The sequence below is a fragment of the Ailuropoda melanoleuca genome, chromosome X (genome assembly GCF_002007445.2).
Source record: "Ailuropoda melanoleuca isolate Jingjing chromosome X, ASM200744v2, whole genome shotgun sequence".
Lineage (NCBI taxonomy): Eukaryota > Metazoa > Chordata > Mammalia > Carnivora > Ursidae > Ailuropoda > Ailuropoda melanoleuca.
Genome location: NC_048238.1, coordinates 39,631,565 through 39,657,838, shown reverse-complemented (window position 1 = coordinate 39,657,838; position 26,274 = coordinate 39,631,565). Strand labels below are relative to the sequence as shown.

Sequence of the window (26,274 nt, the reverse complement as noted above, 5' to 3'; positions counted from 1 at the left end):
CTTTATATCTGGTATCAGAAGTCGGTTCTGTCTCATTGCCTGGGGTATCTTTGACCATTCACTGTATCTCCTCTGTGAAATCTGTTAGCTGATAACTTATGTCACAGGATTTGGTGAACTATGGAGGTATTTTTATTTTTTATTAAAAAACCACATACAGATAAAATCAGGATACCTATTCTCAACATCCAAAATATATTCTCAAAACCAAAGACAAAGCTGAAAGGGAAAATGGATGGGAAGATAGAATCAAGTATGCACAGGATTACTTTAAACAATTTATTGGTAGTTTCTGGAGACTACGCTTAAAACATTTAAAAATCAATTATCCCAACACCCAAATGATAATTTGCTGAATAATCTGGTATATTTCCTTCCTAGCTTTTTGTTCTATGTGTCTATTTACCTACCTACACACACCTAACATAGATATAATACAAATATATATGTGCATATAATTTTACTCATAAAGTTGCCATATTGCTACCACCCAGAATCACTGATACAATGGTGCATATCCTTCCTCTATGTATTTTTTTTACAATGTAAACCATATGGTATATTGTTTTATAATCGTTTTTTCATTTAACAGATTACCACAAACATTTCCCCAAATCCTCAAACATAATAAAGAAAAGATGATTCTTAATGTATCCATATTACCAATTACCCATTATAGGAGATTGTTTTGCAATTTAAATAAATTGCTGTTACAGGAGATACCTGAAAATTAAAAATCTCTTATTGCCTCACCATAAAGTGATTACTCTTTCTTAAAAGACAACATTAAATTCTAAGCATTGTTTCTACACGAGGATCCCTTTTCTGTAAGGGATGTGCATTTTTGCACTTAAGGTGATGAGTAACCTGTGTAACATCTCTTCGAGCCCCCTTGTTTCCGGGATCCTGATGACCCATCCTTTCTCATGCTATTTAAGGGAGCAGTTTTTCTATTTAAGAAATAACACGGGGAGCTTGCCCCAGCTGGGATTAATGATTTATGCTCTATAATGTTCTCTCAAAAATGTCATACTCTACTCCACAGTGAACCTCACTTTTTATATTTTATGTACTTGTTTGCAACCTCTGCACCTTTCCCATAAAATGTTTGGTATTGAATATGGAACATGGGGGGGCCTGGGTGGCTCAGTCGGTTGGGTGACTGACTCTTGGTTTTGGCTGGGGGCATGATCTCAGGGTCCTAGGATGGGGCCCAGAGTGGGGCTCCAGGCTCAGGAGGGAGTCTGCTTGTTCCTCTGCCCCTCCCCCCACTCACACGCTCTCTAATAAATAAAATCTTTAAAAATTTATGGAACATGTTTCTCTCATAATGGCTAACATGGTTTTCTAAGCTCATTCAATTCTTAGTTCTTCCTCAGCATAAATACTCTGATAGGCAATGCCATTTAAATTCTTTCTCAAGGTTACCTCGTGTCAACACACTCCCAATTTTGCCACTTTGGAATTCTTTGATGTACAATTTTCCACTCATGGGTAAGAATTCTGGGTAAAAAACTGATCACATTTATTACATGCTTCTGGAATTATGCTTTTGTACCATTTATTATATTAAAGGAACATTAAATAATATCTGAAGAGTTTCTGACGTTCTCAACATTTATAAGGTTACTCCCCAGGATGAACTGGTACATAATGAGGTATAATGAATAGTGAAATTATCTCACTCTCAAGTATCTTAATAGGTTTTATCTCCTGTATGACTTCTCTGATGTTTAATGAGAGTTGACTTCCCACTGAAGGCTTTTCCACAGTCTCTGCATTCATAGGGTTTTTCTCCTGTATGAGTTCGGTGATGTACAATGAGAGTGGATTTCACACTAAAGGCTTTCCCACACTCACTGCATTCATAGGGCCTTTCTCCCGTATGAATTCTCTGATGTTTAATGAGAGTTGACTTCCTACTGAATGCTTTCCCACAGCTACTGCATTTGTAGGGCCTTTCTCCCGTATGAATTCTCTGATGTTTTATCAGGGGGGACTTCTCACTGAAGGCTTTCCCACACTCATCGCATTTATAGGGTTTCTCTCCTGTGTGAGTTCTGTGATGGACAATAAGGGTTGACTTTTCACCAAATGCTTTCCCACATCTTCTGCATTCATAAGGCTTCTCTCCTGTGTGAGTTCTGTGATGGACAGAGAGGTGTGATTTCCCACTGAAAGTCTTCCCACATATGCTGCATTCGTAAGGCTTCTCTCCTGTATGAATTCTCTGATGAACAGAGAGGTGTGACTTTCCCCTGAAGCTTTTTCCACATATACTGCACTCGTAAGGTTTCTCTTTTGTATGAGATCTCTGGTGTTTAATGGGGTTGGCTTTCTCATCAAAGGGTTTCTCGTGTTTATTACACTCAGGTTTCTCACCCTTATGAGTCCTCTGATGCAAAAGGCTGGACTTACCACAGTGGATTCCTTCATAAAATGCCTGTCTAATGTGTGTTTTCTCATGTCTGATAAGGTGATATGAACTCTTAAAGGCTTTTGCACATTCACCACATACAAATGGTTTCTCTGCTGTGTGAGTTCGCTTGTGTTTAATCAGAGTTGACTTCTGGATAAAGGTCTTCCCACACTCACTGCATTCATAGGGCTTCTCCCCTGTGTGAGTTCTCTGGTGAGCAATGAGGGTTGATTTCTGGCTGAAGGCTTTTGCACATTCACTGCATTCATAAGGCTTCTCTCCTGTGTGGGTTCTCTGATGTACTGCAAGGGTTGCTTTCTGGATAAACACTTTCCCACACTCAGAACATGCATACAGCTTCTCCCTAGTTTGAATTCTTTGAGTCTGATTAAGTGCCTGCTTCTGGTGGAGGGTTCTTCCACGTTGGTCAGGCTCAAAACACTTCTCCGCAGCTTGAGCATTATGGAGATTGGAACGGAAGCATAATTTCCAATGTGCCTCACGTTCATCATCTTTCTTTCTTACATAGCTTCTATTTTGACAAAGAAAGTTTAAATTATGTTTTGAACACCTTCCCCATGAATAATATTTAGGGAGTCTTTGTCTTATAGAAACAAAGTCTGTGCTTGGATAAATGATCTTCCTGAAGGTTGTGAATTCCCGGCCACTTAGATCCTTCTGCGTTTCCTTGTCTACTAATGCAGTTTGCCACAGAAGTTGGTCGTGGCTTTCCTTGTGGTTGTCTATCTGGTCATCAACTTGCCAGAATTCTAGAAAAAAATGCAAGGAACTCATTGAACTCGTAAACATTTCTACTGTAATGTTATGGGATTAAAATTAGTTCATAAATGTCTTGCTGTGAGCTCCTGTCAACAGGACTTGAGCTGAGGCAGGTGGGCTCCCTCCATGCCTCGCTAGCACCGCCTCCTCTGACTAAACACAAAGAAATGCTGGCCCATATTTAACAAAAGTAATTTAATTCACAGTCAAGCTCGAAACCAAGAAATGTATTAGGTGATGGGGCACCTGGGTGGCACAGCGGTTAAGCGTCTGCCTTTGGCTCAGGGCGTGATCCCGGCGTTATGGGATCGAGCCCCACATCAGGCTCCTCTGCTATGAGCCTGCTTCTTCTTCTCCCACTCCCCCTGCTGTGTTCCCTCTCGCTGGCTGTCTCTATCTCTGTCAAATAAATAAATAAAATCTTAAAAAAAAAAAAAAAAGAAATGTATTAGGTGTCAACAGTGAAGTGGAAATTTAAAGTGATGGGGTGAAAAGAAACTGAAGCTTAAGGATTTGCACAGAAAACAATGTTCAGGAAACTGGCATGTAATTCCCACTTATAGTTGGAATCACAAGGACCTTCCATGTTTGTTAATGGGGAGCTAGAAAGACTCTCCACTGGTCAAGGAAACTGGAAAGAAAGATATATAAGAAAGCAAAAGCCTAATAATGTAACTCAATCTGAAATTATTATAATTTTAGTACAGAGCCCACAAGCTGAAAAATTAACATAAAAATTGGTCCTGGTATTTGTAAGTTCCTAGCAGTGGCAAACTTGAAAAGATATATTCTTATGTTTTTATAGCTTAGGACTCACAGAACTTCTATGGAAAACCAATTCTCACTGAAGAGTTCACAGTAATTTAAACCTCACAGAGAAATGAACCATCTTGAGAGATAATCAGCAGATACATTTAAAGATACCCCATTCCTAGAACTGTAGGTAACAGAACAATCTAGACTTTAACATAAATGCATTTCAGATATTCAAAGAAACAGGGTAAGAGCTATATTATGGGGTAAAAAGGGAACATTTGAAAAAAAGAAACCCATAAATAGAAAATATAGGCATTACTAAAACTCTAGAGAGGTTGAACAGTAGACTAGTCACAGATAAATGACAGATTTAATGAATCAGGTGACAGATTTTTAAAAGTCACCCAGAATGTAACATAAAGAGCTAACAAAAATGGAAATGTGGTAAGACAAATAGAAAAATGTAAGTTCCAACATAGGTTTAATAGAAATTCCAAATGGAAAGAACAGAGAGAAAGGGACAGGGGCAGTATGCCAAGAAAGGATTAATAGAGAAGCCCTGAGACTGCCACACTTAGAAAGGCTAGCCTGCAAGGTTGGGCCCTGGCTGCCTTCGGAATTTGGAGTTCAGGAATGTCTCCACCATTCCCTAACTGATAAGGCTGCTTGTACAAACAATGTGATTTATGCTGAACATTTCCTTTCCTTCTGTGAGTCTGGCATTTTGCTATGTGCTAGGCAGAGCAACTGTGGGTGCTGAGTTTCTAAATGGGCTTCCCTGGGCACAAATGTTGTTGCATTTTCTCTGCTGGGAGAAGTGTGCCCTGTGTGACCCTAGATGGGAGGGAGAGTGCATAAGGAATACTGTACATGGATTCGTCCAGATTCTGCTAGTGTCTTTTCCCCTTGTGATCCAGTAGAATATCCTTACTACATTGCTGTAATAAATCGTAGCTATAGATACGACTATATGTGGAGTCCCACGAGTCTTCCTCGAAAATCTCTAAATATGGTAGTGGTCTTGGGGATCCCTGAGCTAGGCAATATTTGAAGAGACAATGACTGCTAGTTTTCTAGATGGAACAAAGGTACATATCCTACACCTTAATGTCCAGACTCCTGAGTGTGGTAAACAAAAGCAAAACTGAACCTGGATACAGTTTAGTGGAACAAGACTTTTGAGTCAGAAAGTAAGTATGGAAAGCTACCATGGAGAAATTTTTTTAATCACCTATAAAGAAACAATTAGAGCAACATCAGACTTCATCAGCAATAAAAGATGCCAACAGATTAAACAATATATTCAGAGTCCTGAGAGAAGCTTGATGTCATCTTAGAACTCTATCCCCAGATAAATTATCACAAAGAAAGATGACAAAATAAAGATGTTTTTGGACAAGAAAAGGTAGGGAATTTATCACATACAAAGCCTGGCTAACAATAATGCTTGATACTTGAATTTTTCAGGAGGAAAATTACCAAACGGGAAAAGTGGGGGGTAAAAAATGCAATCAAAGCAGGAAAAAAGAGGTAAAGAGGGGCACCTGGGTGGCTCAGTAGGTTGGGTTTCTGACTCTTGATTTTGGCTCAGGTTATGTGGAGCCCTGCACTGGGCTCCACACTCAGTGTGGAGTCTGCTTGGGATTCTCTCCCTCTCCCTCTGCCCCCACCCCTGCTCACTCTCTCGTTCTCTCTAAAATAAAGTCTTTACAAAAAGAGGTAAAAAAGCAGGATATATAGAAAATACCAGAAAAGAAGAAATACTAACATAGTAATAGCACAATAAATATGTATTAACTCCATTAGTTAAAGGGCAACCATATTAAATTGTATTTTTAAAAATCAGCTTTATGTTTTCCAAAGACAATCAGAGTAAAATGAAAGAGAAATGTTGAAAATAAAATTATGGAAAGAGATGTACCTGGTACTTAATAACCAAAACACAGGTGGTAAAACAATGCTTATGTTATATAAAACAGAGTGACCTTGATGCCAAAAGCAAATAAGGGCAGAATAGGAGACTATTACAAAACAATTTCACTTAAATAGATGCAAAACTCTTTTTTTTTTAAAAAGACTATTTTTAACACGGGGCTCCAACCTACAACCCTGAGATCAAGAGTCGCACGCTCCACTGACTGAGCCAGCCAGGCGCCCCAACCAGATGCAGAACTCTTAAATATACGAGGCAAATTGATTCTAAGGATAGGACACAAAAAAGGCAAATAACATCTAGTAATGCTGAAAATGTACATACCCTACACTATGTATTCCACTTGTAGTTATACCACAGAGAAAATTCTGCAAGTGTGAGCCAGGATACATGTACATGTATGAGAAACAATGGAATTCCCAGGAATGGAGGTATGGACTGATGGACTACAATATTCAGATGCTGGAATGCTAAACCAGAGTGAAAATGGACGAACTAAATCTAATGTATCAGCACAGGTAAAGCTCAAAGGGCAACACTGAATATAGAAAGGAAGTTTTAGAAAGAACGCTACAGTTCAAGTCCACTAATCTGGTAAATTTACAAAAGGAACACTGTATGATACAGATACAAATATATATGTACTGCAAGGATAAAAACTGGATTAGAAGGATAGTTACCAAGGTCATGATACTGTTTGCCTGGGGAGTGAAGGAGAGGAACAGGCCTCAGGAGAGGAAAAGAGGCCTTCACCTTTACTTGTAAACCTCTATTTCTTTTATTAAAAAAAAATACCACCACCAAGTATCAAAATATTGACATTTGCTCATTCTGGGAGGTAAGTACAAGGGTATAATGATGACTTTCTGTACTTTTCTGTAGTTTTAAGAGAAATGCCCTAAGGCGGGACTTCTGGAAAGGCAGTGTGAGGGTCTCAGTAAATCTCCCCCATGAAAACACTGGCAAAATTATCAATATCCATCATTTGAAGACTTTAGAAATTAACCAAAGCCATACAATGAACTAAGAACTAAGAACTAAGAAGTATTTATTCAAGAAGACCCAGTGAACCTCAGTGAGAACAGTCAATCTGTGGTGTTTCACTTGGCGCTACTCACCCCTTCTCCCCATACCCCAAACCACTGGCTCCCCAACTCTGGCCCATAAGCAGTGAACACTGGCAGCCTCACAGCAGCCTGAGGGGCCGACCTGTTCTGGATCTCCACCAAAAGCCCCATCCTCACATTTGCTGTCACTATTAGACCTAACTTGGAGCTCAGCTCTAAGAAAGAAAGGACGCAATATGGGAACTCAATCCACATGAAGAAATAAAGGTAGCGGGCAGGCAAGCACTAACACAGCAAGCCTGGCTCCTGGCTGAAGTCCGGGAATTCGGCTTTCAGAATATTCCCTATATTGGTAAGACTATTCTGTCTGCTTGGGGCACTGAACGCCTGTTGCTCCCCTGGGAGCCTAGATGCCTGACCATTAGAGGCTGATGATTTTCTGGCCTGAGGGGCCTATTTTTACAGGGTCAACTTGGAATCTTCCACAAAGTGAAAAGGGCTTTTTAAAAAACCGTGCTTGCCACTTGGACTTGAAATGTAGCCGTCTAGCTCTGCAGCATCTTGGCTCTGCATGAGATGGAGCAGCCACCCCCGTGGGGGTTTATCTCCTACCCCAATGCCCAGCAATACTGGTGAAAATGATCCCGTATCAGGGCACATGGAGAACTGTCAGAGAGCATGAGATAAAGGGGGGGGGGATAAGCTTACAGACAGAAAAAAAATTGATAACAGGCATCAATAATCAGAATAGATTCAGAGTTCCCAAAAGGAACATTGAAAATCAGAAGACAATGGTGCAATGCCTTCAAAAGTCTAAGGGAGGGACGCCTGGGTGGCTCAGTTGTTAAGTGTCAGGCTTTGGCTCAGGGTGTGATCCCAGGGTCCTGGGATCGAGCCCTGCATCGGGCTCCCTGTTCCACTGGGAGCCTGCTTCTTCCTCTCCCACTCCCCCTGCTTGTGTTCCCTCTCTCGCTGGCTGTCTCTCTCTGTGTCAAATAAATAAATAAAATCTTTAAAAAAAAAAGTCAAAGGGAAAGAAATGTCCATCCTAGAACTCTACCCCAAGCTCAACACTCCACCTAGGACAAGGATAATAAACATGTCTAGATATTCAAAAAAATCTCAAAAAATTTACCTCCCATGGACCTACACTCCTTCTTAGGTACTGGAAGAACGTGTTCCAATGAAATGTGGAAGGCGGCAAGGCATAAAGCAAATGGGGAATCCAACAATGAAGAAAGCAGGGGGAATCCCCAGAATCATGATGTGAGGATGGCAGCTGCACAAACAGGAATGAGGATAATCCACCCAGAAGCGAGAAGGTCAAATGGCTCCAGACAAACTCAGGGGAATAACACGGATGGAACACCTGCTAGTTCTGGAAGCATTCTGAGTCACTCTAGACAGTGGAATATGGAGCCCTGAAGTTGAACTGGCGGTAAGTCCATAATGAAAGAAGCAAATTAAAAAAACAAAACAATTATTAACCAAAGGAAACAAAAAGTTATGCAGGCAAGCTAAATGAATCGAAGATTGCCACATGGCTCACTGTGTCTGGTGTTTACACTGTTGTAATGTCATAAACAACAGTACAACAACATTGGGGAACCAAAATCTGTGTATGTGTGTGACAGGAGCGATGAGGTGAGCTAAATCTCAATCTTCTGTAGTAGAAAATTCTACGTAATTATTTGAAGTTACAGTAAATTATAAAGAACACCGATACAAAAAAACCCCTGCCTATCCACCACTCATTAAAAAACAATCATGGGGGCGCCTGGCTGGCTCAGTCGGTAGAACATGCGGCTCTTGATCTCAGGGTCGTGAGTTCAAGCCCCATGTTGGGTGTGAAGCCTACTTAAAAGACAAACAAACCAAATTATTGTTACCTTTGAAGTTGATGCCCATTTCATTTTCTTTCTTCTCAGATAATCGCTATCCTGAATTTGATGTTTATATACCTTTGACTTTCTCTATAGTTTTACCACGCTTATTTTATTCTTTAAACCTTGGCTGTGGTTTACTTTGATAAAATCAAATCTATTTTTCTTTTCATCAAGAGAATCCTGCCTTAAGTCAGTAAATGTGAAATCTCAAACAAAACATAATTGTCTAGAAAAATGACCAGACTGACAGAAGATGTACAAAACATGAATAAATCAGTAATTATTGTAAAAATTATAAAATTCACTCTGTAATCCAAAATCTTGCCCTAAAAATGGGCATCCTATCCACCTGTTTTTGTGGGTGATTAGTATCACCACACAAGAACAGGTATACATTAGTCTATACAGTTTCAGAAACTAGAAAAAGAAGGGAACGTACCCAGTCTGTTTTATGCAGCCAGCGTAAGCGTGTATACCAGAGCAAGAGGACAGCACAAGGAAAGGAAATCTACGCTCTTTCTCATTTCCGAACATTAATGCAAAACCCTTAAACGTGAGTAGACTGACTTCAATTAAAAAAAAATGCTTCACAACGAAGTACAGTTTAGCGCAGGAATGCAAGAACAGTTCAATATCAGAAAATCTATTAATATAACACCACATTAACAGATTAAAGGAGAAAAAATTATCCTCTCAATAGATGCAGAAAAAAAGCATTTGAGAAAATATAACATCCATTCATGATTTTTTAAAGATTTTATTTATTCGGGAAAGAGCGAGCGAGCAAGCAAGCGCATGAGCAGGGGAAGAGCAGAGGGAGAGAGTCAAGCAGACCGCACTGAGCACAGAGCCCAATTTGGGGCTTGATCCCACGACCCTGAGATCCTGACCTGAGCCGAAATCAAGAGTCGGACGCTTCACCAACTGAGCCACCCAGGCGCCCCTCATGATTTTTAAGAAAGTCTTAGCAAACCAGGAATAAAAAGAAGCTTTTGATGAAAGGGAGCTTTCAAAATACCACAGCAAATATACTTAATGGTGAGTTGGAAGAGCTCTGCCATCTCTCTGTGCCTCAGTTTTCTCATCTATAAAATGAGGATGACAACCAGCCTACTTAATAGGGTTGTTCAGGGCATAAAGTATGTACAAAGCATCCAGAATGCAGCAAGCGCTCAGATACTGCCCATCATTATATTACTATCACTGCCCTCATTATTTTCATTAAAATCAGAAACAAATAAGGAATTCATGATCATTGCATCTATTAAACCCTATACTACAGGCCCGGACTAATATAAGAAAAAGAAAGAAAATGTTTAATTTTTTTGAAGTTTTAATTTAAATCATAGTTAACATGTAGTGTAGTATTGGTTTCAGGAGTAGAATTTGGTGATTCATCACTTACTGTAACACCCAGTGCTCATCCCAATAAGTGCCCTCCTTAATGCCCATCCCCCATCTAGCCCATCCCCCCACCCACCTCCCCTCCAGCAACCCCTCAGTTTGTTCTCTATAATTAAGAGTCTCTTATGGTTTGCCTTCCTCTCTTTTTTCCCTTTCCCTATGTTCATCTGTTTTAAGTTCCACATATGAGTGAGATCATATGGTATTTGTCTTTCTCTGACTGACTTGTTTCACTTAGCATAATACACTCTAGCTCCATCCATGTCGTTGCAAATGGCAAGCTTTCATTCTTTTTGATGGCTGAGTAATATTCCATCATGTATATATACCACCTCTTCTTTTTCCATTCATCAGTCGGGAAAATGTATAATTGGAAAGGAAAAGACAAGACTGTTTTTATGAAGAGAATTGTTTACACAGAAGACTCAAGAGAATCTAAAAACTATTATTATTAAGAAAAGCCTCATATGGTTTTACTCATTTATGGAACGTAAGAAATAGCAAGGGAGATTGGTAGGAGAAGGAACAGAAGAACGAAGGGGGGATAAACAGAAGGGGGAATGAACCACGAGAGACTATGGACTCTGGGAAACAAACTGAGGGCTTCAGACGGGAGGGGGGTGGGGGATTGGGATAGGCCAGTGATGGGTATTAAGGAGGGCACGTATTGCATGGAGCACTGGGTGTTATATGCAACCATGAATCATGGAACACTGCATCAAAAACTAAGGAGGTACTGTATGGTGACTAACATAACATAATAAAAAATTTTTTAAAAAAAGAGAAAAGCATCTAGAAATGTTTCCGTTCACAAGCTGAATATATAAACATCACTAGCATTCTCAGGCACTAGTATTTACCAATTAGAAAATGTTACAGGAAAAAAAAAAGATCCCAATCACAACTGCTGTAATAACTAAGAGATATCTAGGAATAAATCCAACAAAAGATGTGCAAGCACTTCCTGAAGACAAATTCAAAACACTACTGAATGGCAGAAAAGAGAAGCTGAGTTGAAGAGTTCGCTGATGGGAAAATTCAACAGTGTCAAGATGCCAATTCCCAACCTACTCCCAGCTCACCTCCCAACACAGAGCAATTACAGTAGGGATCCCAAACAGGGTTTTCCATAGAACTTGCGAAACTAATCCTAAAATTCCTATATGGACGACCAAAGAGTTAAAGGAGATAAGGGGGAGTCATCCATCCAGCTCCTACCAACGTCAGTAACGGTAACAATGGCGTAGCAGCTGACATTTATGTGGCATTCACTAAGTGTCGGGCAGTTTTAAGGCTTCACATTTTTTAGCTCATTAGAATAATGACAGTGGCAGAGGGACAAGCAGACCAATGGAACAAAACAGAGAGCCTGAGCACAGACCCATGCACCTGGGGAACTTGACCTCTGACTGAAGTGGCATCACATACCATCATGAAAAGAATTCCATACGTGGCACGGTACAAGTGGGTGCCCAGGTAGGGGAAAAAAGGTGAACTAAAAGCTCCTTCCTCATGAGTTACATAAAAACAAATTCCAGGCAGACTGTAAGAAAGTAAAAAAGCAAAAGTTTCAAGTGTTAGGAGAATATTATGTGACAACATCTTTATGACCTCAACCAGAAAAAAAATACTTCAATTTACACAAAAAGCACCAGTAAAGAAAAACTGATAAATCTGATTACATTACAATTAAAACTTCTACTCAGGGGCGCCTGGGTGGCACAGCGGTTGAGCGTCTGCCTTCGGCTCAGGGCGTGATCCCGGCGTTATGGGATCGAGCCCCCACATCAGGCTCTTCTGCTAGGAGCCTGCTTCTTCCTCTCCCACTCCCCCTGCTTGTGTTCCCTCTCTCGCTGGCTGTCTCTATCTCTGTCAAATAAATAAATAAAATCTTTAAAAAAAAAAAAAAAAAAAAAAAAAAACTTCTACTCAAAAAACACCATCAATAACCCAAACTAAGATACTGACTACACACAAAACTGGAATCTAGAATATATAAAGCCATTTAAATCAATGAAAAAGACAAACACCCCAACAAAAACACAAAGGATATGAACAGGCAAGCCAAAGAGGAGGAAATCCGAAGAGTCAATACCCTATGAAATGATAAATACCTTTATTAGAATGGGAAATGAAAATTTCAATAAGATACCAATTCACACTTACCAGATTACTAAAATGGATGAGTGCGCCCAAGCTACCATTTTATATATATAGAGAGAAAACACGGCCATCAGTGCAGCAAGTTCTACTGGGTGGCACTGGTCTAAATCACACCCTGTCTGTACTATCAGTTTGGCCGCATAAAGTTACAGAGCTTTGCATTTTACCATCGATGCTTCCTGTTCCAAACCTCAAGTTGCAGACATCTCGGGAAGCTCTATCTGCCCACCCAGCTGCAACCCATCCTCTTAGGGAATTGGTTTAACATGATATTAAAACCCATGTAAAGCATGGTGACTATAGTTAATAATACGGTATTACATGTTTGAAAGCTGCTAAGAGAGTTTATCTTAAAAGTTCCAATCACAAGAAAAAAAAAGCACACTCTTTTTGTTTCAAAGGCTGGTAATACAATCCTACCAAGTGCTTCTCCAGTGCAGAGACCCTTGCAGGACTTAAAAGGAGCAGGTCAAACCACTTGTGTCCCTCATAAAACCACCATGTCCCTCAGCACTAACATACACCTTAAAAAGTCTAAGAGGTTAAAATCGAAGAAGCTGAGGAAGAAGACTGCTTCCGGGAGAGCTGTGGGAAAGCCGTGGCATTTTTTTCTCTCTAACAACAGGGGTGGGGGAGTATGTTCATCTGACCCCTAATCTAGAAAGGATTTCAAGGAAACAACTTGCTTGATATATGTCTGCTCGAGTTTGGGGGACACAGAGGACTTGGTACCTAATTTGCACCTAGAAAAACTACAGGTGCCGGGTGGGCTGAGGCAGTGTGTCGCAGCAAAGGGTTGCACGCGGGTAAAGAGATCAAGGTGCGGACACGGATGGACAGGCACACACACACGCGCTCTCTCTCTCTCTCTCTCTCTCCAAGCCAGATGTGGCCCTTCTAGATGTGAACAGGGCTGGGTTACTTTGGAAAAAGGGCTTCCTGCTAGCATCAAGGTGACCTCAGCAAAGAGAGACTGGAGGTGTGCCATGGGGCTGGAGGTTTGCTAAATGGGGAGGAGATATGCTAAATGCCTTGCTGGAGTAGAGGCACTGCCTATAAGGAGAAAATTGCAGTCAGGGCCCTAGCCGAGGCAGCTCCAAGGAAACCATAAAAGTGCCAAGGGCAGGAAGAAGAATCGGTCTTTGGAATCTGCCATTTGCAGAGGGCACCAATATCGGATTACACCTTTATCAGTGAGGTCAAACTATTTTTGTCCTTTGTGGCTCCTTGCTTCCTCACTTGCTTTGGCCACGGAGCCAGGGAGCCAGAGATGGACTACCTGTTGAGTGGGGGATGAGGAGAAGGGAGAAGAGCTAGCAGAGTAAAGAAAGAAAAAGCTGAGCATGCTTCTTTTGCCACTAACACTGCCCAGCCTGAGGCAGTGAAGCAGGCATTCACTGGGGGAGAGATTTCCCTTTCAATGAAGTTCATAGTTTTCACTACTACCTATGATTGGACTTTTAAAACGAGAAACGAGGCTAGCATGGACCCTCGGAAATTAAAAGGATAATAAAAATATTATGATCACCTTTATGCCAAGAAATTTGATAACTGAGGTGACACCGACAAACTCCTTGAAAGCCCAAATTACCAAAGCTCATTCAAGAAGAAATAATATGAATAAACCAATATCTATTAAAGAAATTGAAATTGTAGTTTAAAGCCTTTCCACAAAGAAAACTCCAGGCCCAGATGACTTCACTGGGGAATTCTATCGAACATTTAAAGAAGAAATAATACCAACTTCTATACAAATTCTTCCAAAGAACTGAAGAGGGAGGAAATCCTTCCCAGCTCATTCTATGACTTCATTATCGTGATTGTAGTGATGGATTCATGGGTGTGCATGTCAAAACTGACCAGACTGTGCACCATAAAGACATGTAATTTCTTATATGTCAATTATACCACAACAAAGGGGTGAAAACAGCTAAATCAGTACTCAGAGTCAGTGCTTTCCCACTGCTCACATGAGAAAAGGAAGCTATCAAAGCAATGACCTAAGCTCTACCTTATGAAACCAAGAAAGGAAAAAATTCAATTCACACTAGCAGAAGGACAGAAATAACAAAGATAAAAGCAAGAATGAATAAAATCAAGGTTTCCGTCACTAGCCGCAATGGAGGAGATCGACCATAGCCTCTCTCTCCTACTGATTCTTGCAACGAAAAACTCTGGACAAAATATGTAAAGCAACTACTTGAGGATTCTGAAAAATAAACAAAAGCTGGCACTCTGAGGGGGAGTCAAAAGGCAGAGAAGCAGCTCATACAGTGAGTTTCCTTTTTGTCCCCCCCTCATGTTTCTGCAAGACTCTGTCCCCATGGCATATGAACCTGTACAAGTCCTGAGCCCATCCAAGGGCTATGAGTGCAAAGGCAGGGAAAGTCTCACAGCAAAGCTTGAAGAACTGAACTAAACTAAGATGTAAACCACAGCTCAAGTCTGAGAGGAACACCAGAGTAACGAATGCATGAGACAGACCCGAAGCAGGAAAGCAAAGTCTTTGATAATTGCACAAAGACTTAAATCACTGCTCAAGTCTCAAACTAACCCCTGAATGGTGCAAAGATCCAAAGAAGAACGGCAAAGGCTTTGAAAACTGAAATGAATGGAATTAACACCCACAGAAGGTGAGACAAAACTGGTGGTCTGAATCTAACCAGGTATATCACATGATTAAAAACAACAAAACAATCTCCATTATTTAGGATGGAATCCAAAATTTTTCACTACGACAACCAACCAGCAAAATCTGACCAATTATTAAGGGAAAAGACAATCAACTGATGCCAATCCTGAGATCACTCAGGTACTAGTATCGTCAAAGACATTTAAGCAACTATCGTAACTAAGCTCTATGAGATAAACTTGAAATAACTAGATAAATAGACATTCTCAAGATTATAGAAACTGTAAAAAAAGAAACTGACATTTAGAAGTAAAAAACACAATTATCTGAAATTAGAAAACCAACTCATGGGATAGGCTTCATAGAATGGCAATGGCAGAGGTGAGAGTCAATGAACTTGGAGCTAAACTGACTAAGATGATGCAACCTGCCAACCTGCAGAACAGAGAGAAAAAAATATTGGGAAAAATAAAAGGAAAAACAGTATCAGACACCGATAGGACAATACCAAAAGGTCCAAAATTCATGTCATTAGAGTCCTCAAAGGAAAAGAGACTAGGGCAGAAAAAAAAAAAAGATTGGAAGAAATAATGGCCAAAAAATTTCCAAATTCAGGAGCGCCTGGGTGGCTCAGTCAGTTAAGCGTCTACCTTCGGCTCAGGTCATGATCTCAGGGTCCTGGGATTGAGCCCCATGACCGTCTCCCTGCTCAGCAGGGGGTCTGCTTCTCCCTCTTCCTCTTCATGCTCTCTCTAGCTCTCTTGTTTGCTCTCAAATAAACAAAATCTTTAAAAAAATACTTTAAAAATTAAAAATATTTTTTTCAAGTTTCCAAATTTGGAGAAAGACATAAATTTACAGATTCAAGAAGCTCAGCACAGGGGTCCCTGGGTGGCTCATGTGGTTGGGTGTCTGACTCTTGGTTTCAGCTCAGGTCATGATCTTGGGGTCATGGGATCCAGCTCCGTGTCGGGCTTTGCACTCACCACAGAGTTTACCTCTCTCTCTCCCTCTGCTCCTCCCCCTGCTCTCTCTCTCTCAAATGAATAAATGAAATTAAAAATAAAAAGTTCAGCACACCAGAAAAAATATAAATTCAAAGAAACCTCCAGAAACATTACAATAAATTGCTAGAAAGCAAAGCTGAAAAAAAAAACTTTGAACAAAAGCACACTGCATATGAGGAAATAATGATCCAAATGACTGTGAAGTTGTCATCAGAAACAATGGAGGCCAGAAGATAATGGAACATCTTTTTTTTTGTTTTCAGAATTTTTTTTAAGACAGGGAGGGTGGGGAGGGGCAGAGGGAGAGGGAGAATCTTAAGCATGCTCCACGCCCCGCATGGAGCCCCATGCAGGGCTTGATCTCACAACCCCAAGATCATCACCTGAGCCAAAATCAAGTGTCAGACGCTTAACTGACTAAGCCACCCAGGTGCACTGATAACGGAATATCTTAAAAATAGTAAAGGTGAAGAAATGTCAACAGAATTCTGTATCCAGCAAAAATATCCTTTAAGGATGAAGATGAAATTAAATTCACACAAGGAAAGTGAAGACATAGTGTCACCGGTAGATTTGTTCTAAGAGGAATGATACAAGACCGGCACCTGTGAGAAAGCGGACTGAGACCGTGAGCCGGGGAATGCGTGCGACCAGACCGAAAACCGGAGCTCTGGAGCACTCACTGGAACCAGACTGAGACTGGGAGCTCTGGAGCACGCACACGTCCAAACTAAAAACCGCAGCTCCAGAGCACACACTCAAACTAGACTGAAACCTGGAGCTCAGGAGTGTGCGTGACCAGACTGAAAACGGGTGCTCCGGAGTGCGCGCGAACCACACTAAAACAGGGAGCTCAGGAGCGCGAGGGAACCGGGGGCGGCTGGCGGTGTTAGAAGCACAAAGGACAGAGACACGCTCGCCCTGGAAGTGAGGGCTGGGAGAGCGGCTGTGGGGCGCACAACCCAGGACGCTGCAGGGTTGAGCAGCACCGACAGAAACAGAGTTAAAGTGGTCTAGGGAGCTCAGCGGAGAGCGGACTGTGATCTCTCTGTTCTGAGACAGAGGCTGGGATTCGGTCACTGCTGCTCTGACTCTCAGAAGAGGCACAGCAAACTGCCAGGGAAAGCTGCCAGAGAACAAAAACCCGGAAATACTGGCTCACACTGTGCCCATCCCCATCCCCCCTCGTAGGGGACAGGGTGACTCTACCCAAACAGGGTTGCCTGAATATCAGCGCAGCAGGCCCCTCCCCCAGAAGGCAGGCTGAAAAATCAAGAAGCCCACATCCCTAAAGGTCCCTATAAAACAAGCGCACACTGCCTGGGTCCTGGTCAATAATTTGGGCTCTGGGCAACCCCGCAACCTCTCCTCATCAGAATGACGAGGAGGAGAAATCCCCCCCAGCAAAGAAAAGATAATGAGTCTGCAGCCTCTGCCACAGAACTGACGGATATAGATATAACCAAATTGTCAGAAATGGAATTCAGAGTAACAACGGTCAAGATGACGTGTAGACTTGAAAAAAATATTAATGAAAATATTAACGAGAATATAGACTCTCTAAGGGTGGAAATGAGAGTGAATCTGGCAGAAATTAAAAATGCTACGAATCAAATGCAGTCAAAACTAGATGCTCTGACGGCCAGGGTAAATGAGGCAGAAGAACAAATTAGTGAATTGGAGGATGGGACGGTAGAAGAAAAAGTTAGAACAGAAACTTGGCTCAAAAAATCCAATCTCAAGAATGTAGGTTATGGGAGATTACTGACTCAATGAAACGTTCCAATGTCAGAATCATCGGCATCCCCGAGGGGGTGGAGAAAGAGAGAGGTCTAGAAGAGATATTTGAACAAACTGTAGCTGAAAACTTCCCTAATCTAGCAAGGAAAACAAGCATTCGTGTCCAAGAGGCAAAGAGGACCCCTCCCAAGGTCAACCACGGCAAACCTAAGCCACGTCACGTCATAGTGCAATTCGCAAATATTAGATCCAAGGATACAGTATTGAAAGCGGCCAGGGCAAAGAAATTTCTCACGTACCAAGGCAAAGGTATCAGGATTACGTCAGACCTGTCTACAGAGACCTGGAATGAGAGAAAGGCTTGGGGGGGCATTTTTAAAGCTCTTTCAGAGAAAAACATGCAGCCAAGGATCCTTTATCCAGCAAAGCTGTCATTCAGAATTGATGGAGAAATAAAGACGTTCCAAAATCGCCAATCATTAACCAATTTCGTAACCACGAAACCAGCCCTACAGGAGATATTAAGGGGGGCTCTATAAAGGTAAAAAGGCCCCAAGAGTGATACAGAGCAGCAAGTCACAACCGANTTGGGGGGGCATTTCTAAAGCTCTTTCAGAGAAAAACATGCAGCCAAGGATCCTTCATCCAGCAAGGCTGTCATTCAGAATTGATGGAGAAATAAAGATCTTCCAGAATCGCCAGTCATTGACCAATTTCGTAACCACGAAACCGGCCCTACAGGAGATATTAAGGGGGGTTCTATAAAGGTAAAAAGGCCCCAAGAGTGATACAGAGCAGCAAGTCACAACCGATACAAAGACTTTAAAGAGAAATGGCATCATTAAAATCATATCTGTCAATAATCTCTATCAATCTAAATGGCTTAAACTCTCCCATAAAACGCCACAGGGTTGCAGATTGGATAAAAAGACATGACCCATCCATTTGCTGTCTACAAGAGACTCATTTTGAACCCAAAGATGCATTCAGACTTAGAGTAAGGGGATGGAGTACCATCTTCCACGCAAATGGACCTCAAAAGAAAGCTGGAGTAGCAATTCTCATATCAGATAGACTGGATTTTAAACTAGAGGCCATAGAGAGAGATACAGAAGGGCACTATATTATTCTTAAAGGAAGTATTCAACAAGTGGATATGACAATTATTAATATATATGCCCCCAACAGGGGAGCAGCAAGATACACAAGCCAACTCTTAACCAAAATAAAGAGACATATAGATAAGAACACAGTAATAGTAGGGGACCTCAACACCCCACNGCAACACTCCACTATCAGCAATAGACAGAGCACCAGCGCAGAAAACCAACAAAGAAACAAGAGCTTTGAATGACATACTGGACCAGATGGACCTCATAGATATATACAGAACACTACACCCCAGAACCAAAGAATACTCNACGAGAAACAAATAAACAAATCATAAAATGGGCAGAAGATATGAACAGACACTTTTCCAATGAAGACATACAAATGGCTAACAGACACATGAAAAAATGTTCAAAATCATTAGCCATCAGGGAAATTCAAATCAAAACCACACTGAGATACCACCTTACGCCAGTTAGAATGGCAAAGATAGACAAGGCAAGAAACAACAATTGTTGGAGAGGATGTGGAGAAAGGGGATCCCTCCTACATTGTTGGTGGGAATGCAAGTTGGTACAGCCACTCTGGAAAACAGTGTGGAGGTCCCTTAAAAAGTTAAAAATTGAGCTACCCTATGACCCAGCCATTGCACTACTGGGTGTTTACCCCAAAGATACAGACGTAGTGAAGAGAAGGGCCATATGCACCCCAATGTTCATAGCAGCATTGTCCACAATAGCTACATCATGGAAGGAGCCGAGATGCCCTTCAACAGATGACTAGATTAAGAAGATGTGGTTCATATATACAATGGAATATTACTCAGAATTATTATTATTATTATTATTCCTACACAAGAAGTAGGAAGATCGGTAGGAGAAGAAAGGGAAGAAGAAAGGGGGGTAAACAGAAGGAGGAACGCACCATGAGAGACTATGGACTCTGGGAAACAAACTGAGGGCTTCGGGAGGGGATGGGATAGGCTGGTGATGGATAATAAGGAGGGCACGTATTGCATGGAGCACTGGGTGTTATACGCAAGTAATGAATCATCGAACTTTACATCAAANTTCGCTCAAAAGAACAGAAAAATCTAAAATGCAGTTTTTATATTCTCACCTCAAGAAGCTGGAGCTGGAACAGAAGGACAGGCCTAATCCACTCACGAGGAAGCAGTTGACCAAAATTAGAGCAGAAATCAATGAATTAGAAACCAGAAGTACAGTAGAGCAAATCAACAGGACTAGAAGCTGGTTCTTTGNGTAATAAAAAATTATTATAAGAAAAAAAGGGACCTATATTAAAGCTTCTACGTATTGTTTGAAATGTTAAAACATAAATCTAAGTAGCCAGGAGGAACTTCACTCTGTGTGGTCCCCAAGGCTCCATTAACTCTGACCCTGAGGCAAGGACCATCTCCAAGTCTGGTGGAGGCTGCCCTCCTGCCCCCCTCTCTGGGCCCTCCTCCCCCAGGCTGCTCCCCAGGAGGCACAGCCCAGGCTCCTCTGAGCTGCTGCCTGCTGACAAGGCTGCCACAATCTGTTGCCATGGCAACCTTCTCAGTTACCAAGGCCCCCCAGTGGGACATCATTGGAGCAGCTGGTGACATTTGAAGACAGACAGTGTGTATTGATGTGAACGTTCCCAATTGTGATGACCACAGTGGGTTTTAAAAGGGAATCCTGGTTTTTAGAAAATGTACAGTGATGTGTTACGGGTGAAGGGACATTGCACCTCCAGTCTTAAATGGTTCAGAAAACTGCATTTAAATGTAAGTCTATGCATATAGATAATAGATAGATATAGACACAGAAGACGACAAAGCAAACAGAGCAAAATGCAACCAACTGGTGAATCTGGGCAGAGTCTACAAGGAGTTTCTGGTATTGATTTTGAAATTTTCTGTAAATTTGAAACTATATCAAAATTGAAAGTTATAAAAACAAAAAAGCAAAATAAAATACGTGTCTAAGCAGAATGTAAAAGGTTAACTGTGTATCTTAATCCCTAGAGCAACTATTAAACTAAAAAAATGAGATACTGACAAAAAGTAAATATATTGAAAACAGAATAAATTACAATTGCACTTCCTATGTAAGACCTGTGCAATCAAAACTACAATATTACTGAGATAGATTTTAAAAGACCTAAATAAATAGAGAGATACATCATGTTCATGAATTGGAAGGCTCAATATTGTTAGTACTTCAGTGATCCACAGATTTAATGCAATCCCAAACAAAATCCCCACAGGCTGTGATGTAGAAACTGACAAGCTGATTCTACAATTTAAATGAAACTATCAAGGACTTAGAATAGCCACGACATTATGAAAAGGAAGAATAAAGCTGGAAGATGCATATCATCTGATCTGAACACTTCATGTAAGGCTATAGTAATTAAGAAGTGTGGTATATAGACCAATGCGTATGTGTTCAACTATTTTCAACAAGGGGGCCAAGGTAAACTGATAGAGGAAATACAGCACTTTCAAAAATGCTGCTGGAATAATTGAATATGCGTAGGCAAAAAGAAAGAACATTGATCCTTACCTCACACCAGGCATTAAAGTACTTCTCTCATTATGTCCATTGGCCTAAATATAAGAACTAAAATTGTAAATCTTCTGAATGAAATCATAAGAGAAGTTCTTTGTTACCATGGATTAGAAAGAGAATTGTTTAATAGGGCACAACAGGCATGGATCGTAAAAGAAAAGCTGGATAAATTGGGCATTATCAAAATAAAGAATGTCTTTTTTTGAAAGATCCTATTAAGATAAAAACAAGCCACAGCCTGGGGGTAAACACATGGGAAACACAGAGCTCCTAAAGGATTGGCATCCAGAATATATAAACAACTCTTAACCATTTGATAGCAACAAAAATGGTAAATGTTACCACAAACAGCTCACCCAAGATGTAGAGATGGCAAATAAGCACTTGAAAAGATGCTAAACATTAGTTATGGGAGAAATGCAAATTGAATTCAAAATGAGAAGCTCCAACACAGCCACTAGAAAGAAAGACTAACAATACTCAGTACCAAGTGCTAGCAAGGCTGCAAAACACCTAGAAGTCTCCACGTTGTTGATGGTTGACAAAAATGGTACAGCCTGCTGGGAAACAGTGTGGTGATGTCTTGTGAAGCTAAACATACATTCACCATATGACCAAGCAATTCCAGTCCAGAAACTTACCCAAGAAGATAAATACGTGTCCATACAAACACCAGGACATGAATGTTCATACCAGCTTCTTCCATAATAACCAAAAATTCAAAAAATTCAAATATGCGTAAACTGCTTAGTAAATAAACAGATATAACATTATTTACCTTCAAAAAGGAACAAAATGCTGATATACATCAAACATAGATGAACCTAAAAAGCATTAAGGGAAGTGAAAGAATCAAGACACATAAAATTATTTACTATTAAATGCATTTTATATGATATTCTAGAAAGAATAAATGAGAAGAATAGAAATGAGAAGACTCCAAATCCAAATCCAAGATATGGAAGTGAGAAAGAATTTTAATTACATAGGGGCACAAGGGGATGCTTTAGGGGAATAAAGAGGTCCGATATGTTAATGGTGTTCGTGGTTACATGACTAAATCTTCGTTAAATCTACAGAACAATATACACCTAACAAAGGTGAACTTCAGGGTATATAAGTTATGCCTCAATAAACCTCACTTGAAAAAAGAATAGTCACATCCGCATAAATACATAATGGAAACACATGGAAAACACATATGGGAATTCGTTAAAACATTATTACACACAACCAAATACCATATGGTGCTATTTATGAACTTCCTTTTATTAAAATAACTATTAAGCATTAAGGACAAACAATATTAACTAATAGTGACCTCCAGTTAATGATATGCCTATGGAAGTATTTAGGGGTGAAGTGTACCGATCTCTGAAACTTACTGTGAAACTCATCACAAAAAGAAAGCGGACTGATGGAAGGACAGAGGAACTGGTACACAGACAAGACAAAAAGCAAATACAGCAAAATGTTCATTGTCGAACCTAGGGGGAACTCCGCGGGTGGTCAAACTAGAATTCTGTCACTTGTTCTGTGTGAAATTATAATAAAATGTTGGCGGGAAAGGCTAGATAGAGAACAGCAAAGTAAACCAAAGTAAGTAGAAAAAAGGAAATAAAGGTAAAAGGAGAAGTGAACTACATGGGATTGGACAGTCGGATTACTACAGTGAGGCCACTCCTGAGACTAACCATTCCCAGAAGATTTCCCTTATCTCAAAACAACCAGAGAAGTTTTTTAAAGATCTACTTATTTATTTGAGAGAGAGAGAGAGAGAGAGCGAGCAGGGGGACGGGCAGAGGGAGAGGGAGACAAACAGACTCCCCGCTGAGCAGAGAGCCCAATGCAGGGCTGGAGCCCTGGACACTGAGATTGCGACCTAAGCCAAGATCAAGAGTCAGACACCCAACTGACTGAGCCACCCAGGAGCCCCATCAGAACAACCAGAGAATTTCTGGGACCTGCCAGATATTTCTTCCAGGGCCAGGGGAATATGCAGTCCCGAAGTAGCCTGAAGTCTGGAGGAATGGGGGAAGAGAAAAAGCTGTCCAATAGTGAGTCCATCCACCCGCTCCTGTCCTTCTCATCCCACCTGAACCCATGCTCCTGGGTGAGGCCTGGCTGTGCCTCCGCAGCCTTTGAACCCTTCTTGCGATATTTAAGCCAGTGGCTCTTAATTTGCCATGGGCATCGGACTATCTGCAGTGACACTCACAGTTCGCAAACCAGGACCACCCCGGGCTTTCTGGAATAATGTNCAATGTTCATAGGCTGGGGCCTAACCGTGAGGATCCTGAGGGGTCTGAAGGTCACCACGTGATACGCCGTGGGTTAACAAAGACTGTAGTAAGACATACTCTATTATCAACAACAATACAAACAGTGAAAACCACTACCGAAAGCTCCCAGGGGGCCAGGCACCCTTTCTGGTACTTTACGCTCATTCACGCATTAAATTCTGACAATCCCCGTAAGTTCAAACAGGCAAAGAGACTTTGAGCCGAGTGTGCAAGGGACAGCTAGTGTGCAAAGACCCAGAAGTTGAACACGGGCTGTGAGCGCCAAGGCCGGAGCTAGTGACCGCTGGCTGTGGAGGAACACTGAACCTCCTCCCTCTGCCCTCCTCCAAAAGGAAAAATTGTTTATCGAATGTTCCACCAGCCCCACACCTGGACAGGTAAGACTAAGATGCAGCGTTCTCTCTAGGGTTCCGTGTTCTAGGCAGAGAATAAGCCACAGACACTTAGCCAGCTTTGAAAAAAGTTACCAAACGGAAAGCAGAAACAGAAGCTTAGCTCTATTATTCACCCTTATAAATGTACCAACAGAGAGACAAGCATTGTGAAGAGCTGAGAGAAGGCCAAGGTGTAACTGAGATAAATCCTGATGTTCAGACAGAGGAGATAAAATAGAAATCTCCAGAAGAGCAGCTGTGAAGTGATTCCCGGGACCCAGGCGGTACCCATCAGCAGAACTACAAAGAGAAAGCCCGAGAAGAGGCGAACTTGGAGGTGCGGCTGGGAACGTGCTGATGTGACCTGGATCCCGCACTGCCCGCACGCACACCCAACATGGTTGCACTTCCTTCCAACAGAACAGTTTTTCACATGAGGGAACTGGACTCCAGGGGGGACTGTGCCTCCGAGTTTGCGCCTCCTCCTTGCGGGGCACCGGTGAACTGAGAACGAGACTCAGCCACTCAGCCACTTCAATTCCTGGACACCCCGGAGGTGGGAAAAGCAGGCCATGAGCCGAGCAGAAAGGCGGATGCATCTGGACAAGGTGGTGGATATGGGTTTGACGGAGCACGAAGGGGACACTGTACCCCTGAAGCCCTGGGAGAGGCGACAGGGAGGCGGGTGCAGACTAGCCCAGGGAGGCCCCCAGAGAGTGGGTGCAGGGCCCAACAGAGGTCGGTCCTGGAGAAGCCATCTAGGGTGGGCGCCCTGGGCAGCCGCTGTGAGTGCACCAGAAAAGGGGAAGAGCGACATCTGAAGAGTGTGTGGATCCCCACCAGGGGCCCAGAGCCAGACCAAGCAAAGCCATGAACGAGGCAAAGAGCCGCTGGGCCCAGGACGGAGGCGGCGCTCATGGAATCAGGCTGCCCATGAGGGATGTCCTCTCCGGGTCCTTGAGAGGGAGGGACGCAGTGATGAGAGCAGGAAGCTGACAACAGGCGGAGTCGAGTCACATTTGGAAGAGACGGAGGGACTGAGAAGCGAGGACTCGGTCCCGCGAAGGCTGACGCTGTTGAGCACAACAGGAGAACAGAGAGTGCACGGGGGCTGCCCGGCCTGGCCGAGCTGGAGGCCACCAGCAAAGCTTGCGGTCCCCACCACTCCAGCAAGCCAGGCGGAATGACTCCCTGAGGCTGAAGAAGACTCCCAGCGTCAGATGTAAAGGGCCCACAGACGACAAATAAAGAGGAAGCGTCACACCTACATCCCATGTCTTCTGAGAAAAAAGCCAATACCGAGGGAGGGAAAACAGCGTCAAAGCTTCCAAAAAGGAGGGGGAGCAGGAAACGGGGAAGGCCACCCAGGCTACCGGAAGGTGGACATGGGATCTGAAGAGCAGCGGTGGCCGCACGGTCTGAACCCCGAGAAGGACAGGGGGCTGCAGAAGGGCGGTGGGGGGGGGGCATCGTGTGGATACCACGGCGGCTGGTTTCATCGAACCCAAGTCACGTCCCCAAGTCTAGGGGCTTTGACAAGAGCTCCCAGGCCTGCCTCTGACGCCCAGCTCTCGCAGACCTCCCAGGTTCCCGGTCCCACCCGACTGCCCCCGGGTGTGCTCACCGGGGTAGCTGCGCATTGGCGGCTCTCCCTCTGCCCTCCTGGCCTCTTCCCCTCGACCCAATCGCAAGACCTCATCTGGTTTGGAAACCAGGTATCCTGAGGAGGGGAAATGACGCAGGACGTCATTAGCAATGCCAGAGGCGTTCCGGAACCGAAACCTATCCCAGCCAACCAGAGACGGGCCGGCCTCGGTGCCAGCCCTGTGTGGATAGCTCTGTGCGGACATTCGCCCTTTAGGGCGAGAGCACAGACATCCTGGGCGGGGTGCACACTGGACTGTGACTTCTCAGCGGTGAGCCTGATGCCCAGGGTCATTCCAGGCTTCAGAGGCCCCGGAGCGGGCAGCAGCTGAGGTGACACGAGTGCGCGTGTCCCAGGCACAGTGCGCAGCCGTCCCTCACCCACGGACACCAGGTGGCTGTAGTTCTCCAGCGTGACATCCCTGTAGAGGTTCTTCTAAATGCAGTCCAGCTGCTGCCACTCCTCCAGGGTGAAGTCCACAAACACATCCCCGAAGG

At 42.6% G+C, this 26,274-nt stretch overlaps 1 protein-coding gene across 1 annotated transcript; it reads right to left on the bottom strand.

The window, feature by feature from the left end:
- Nucleotides 1–265: 265 nt before the first annotated feature.
- Nucleotides 266–26,272, bottom strand: ZNF674 (zinc finger protein 674; the record flags this gene model as incomplete). Its single annotated transcript, XM_034649015.1, is given in 3 exon segments — nt 266–3,189; nt 25,733–25,852; nt 26,158–26,272. Coding segments are annotated over 3 exon segments (1,728 nt in total), but the record flags the coding sequence as incomplete, so codon positions are not given.
- Between the last annotated feature and the right edge of the window lie 2 nt (nt 26,273–26,274).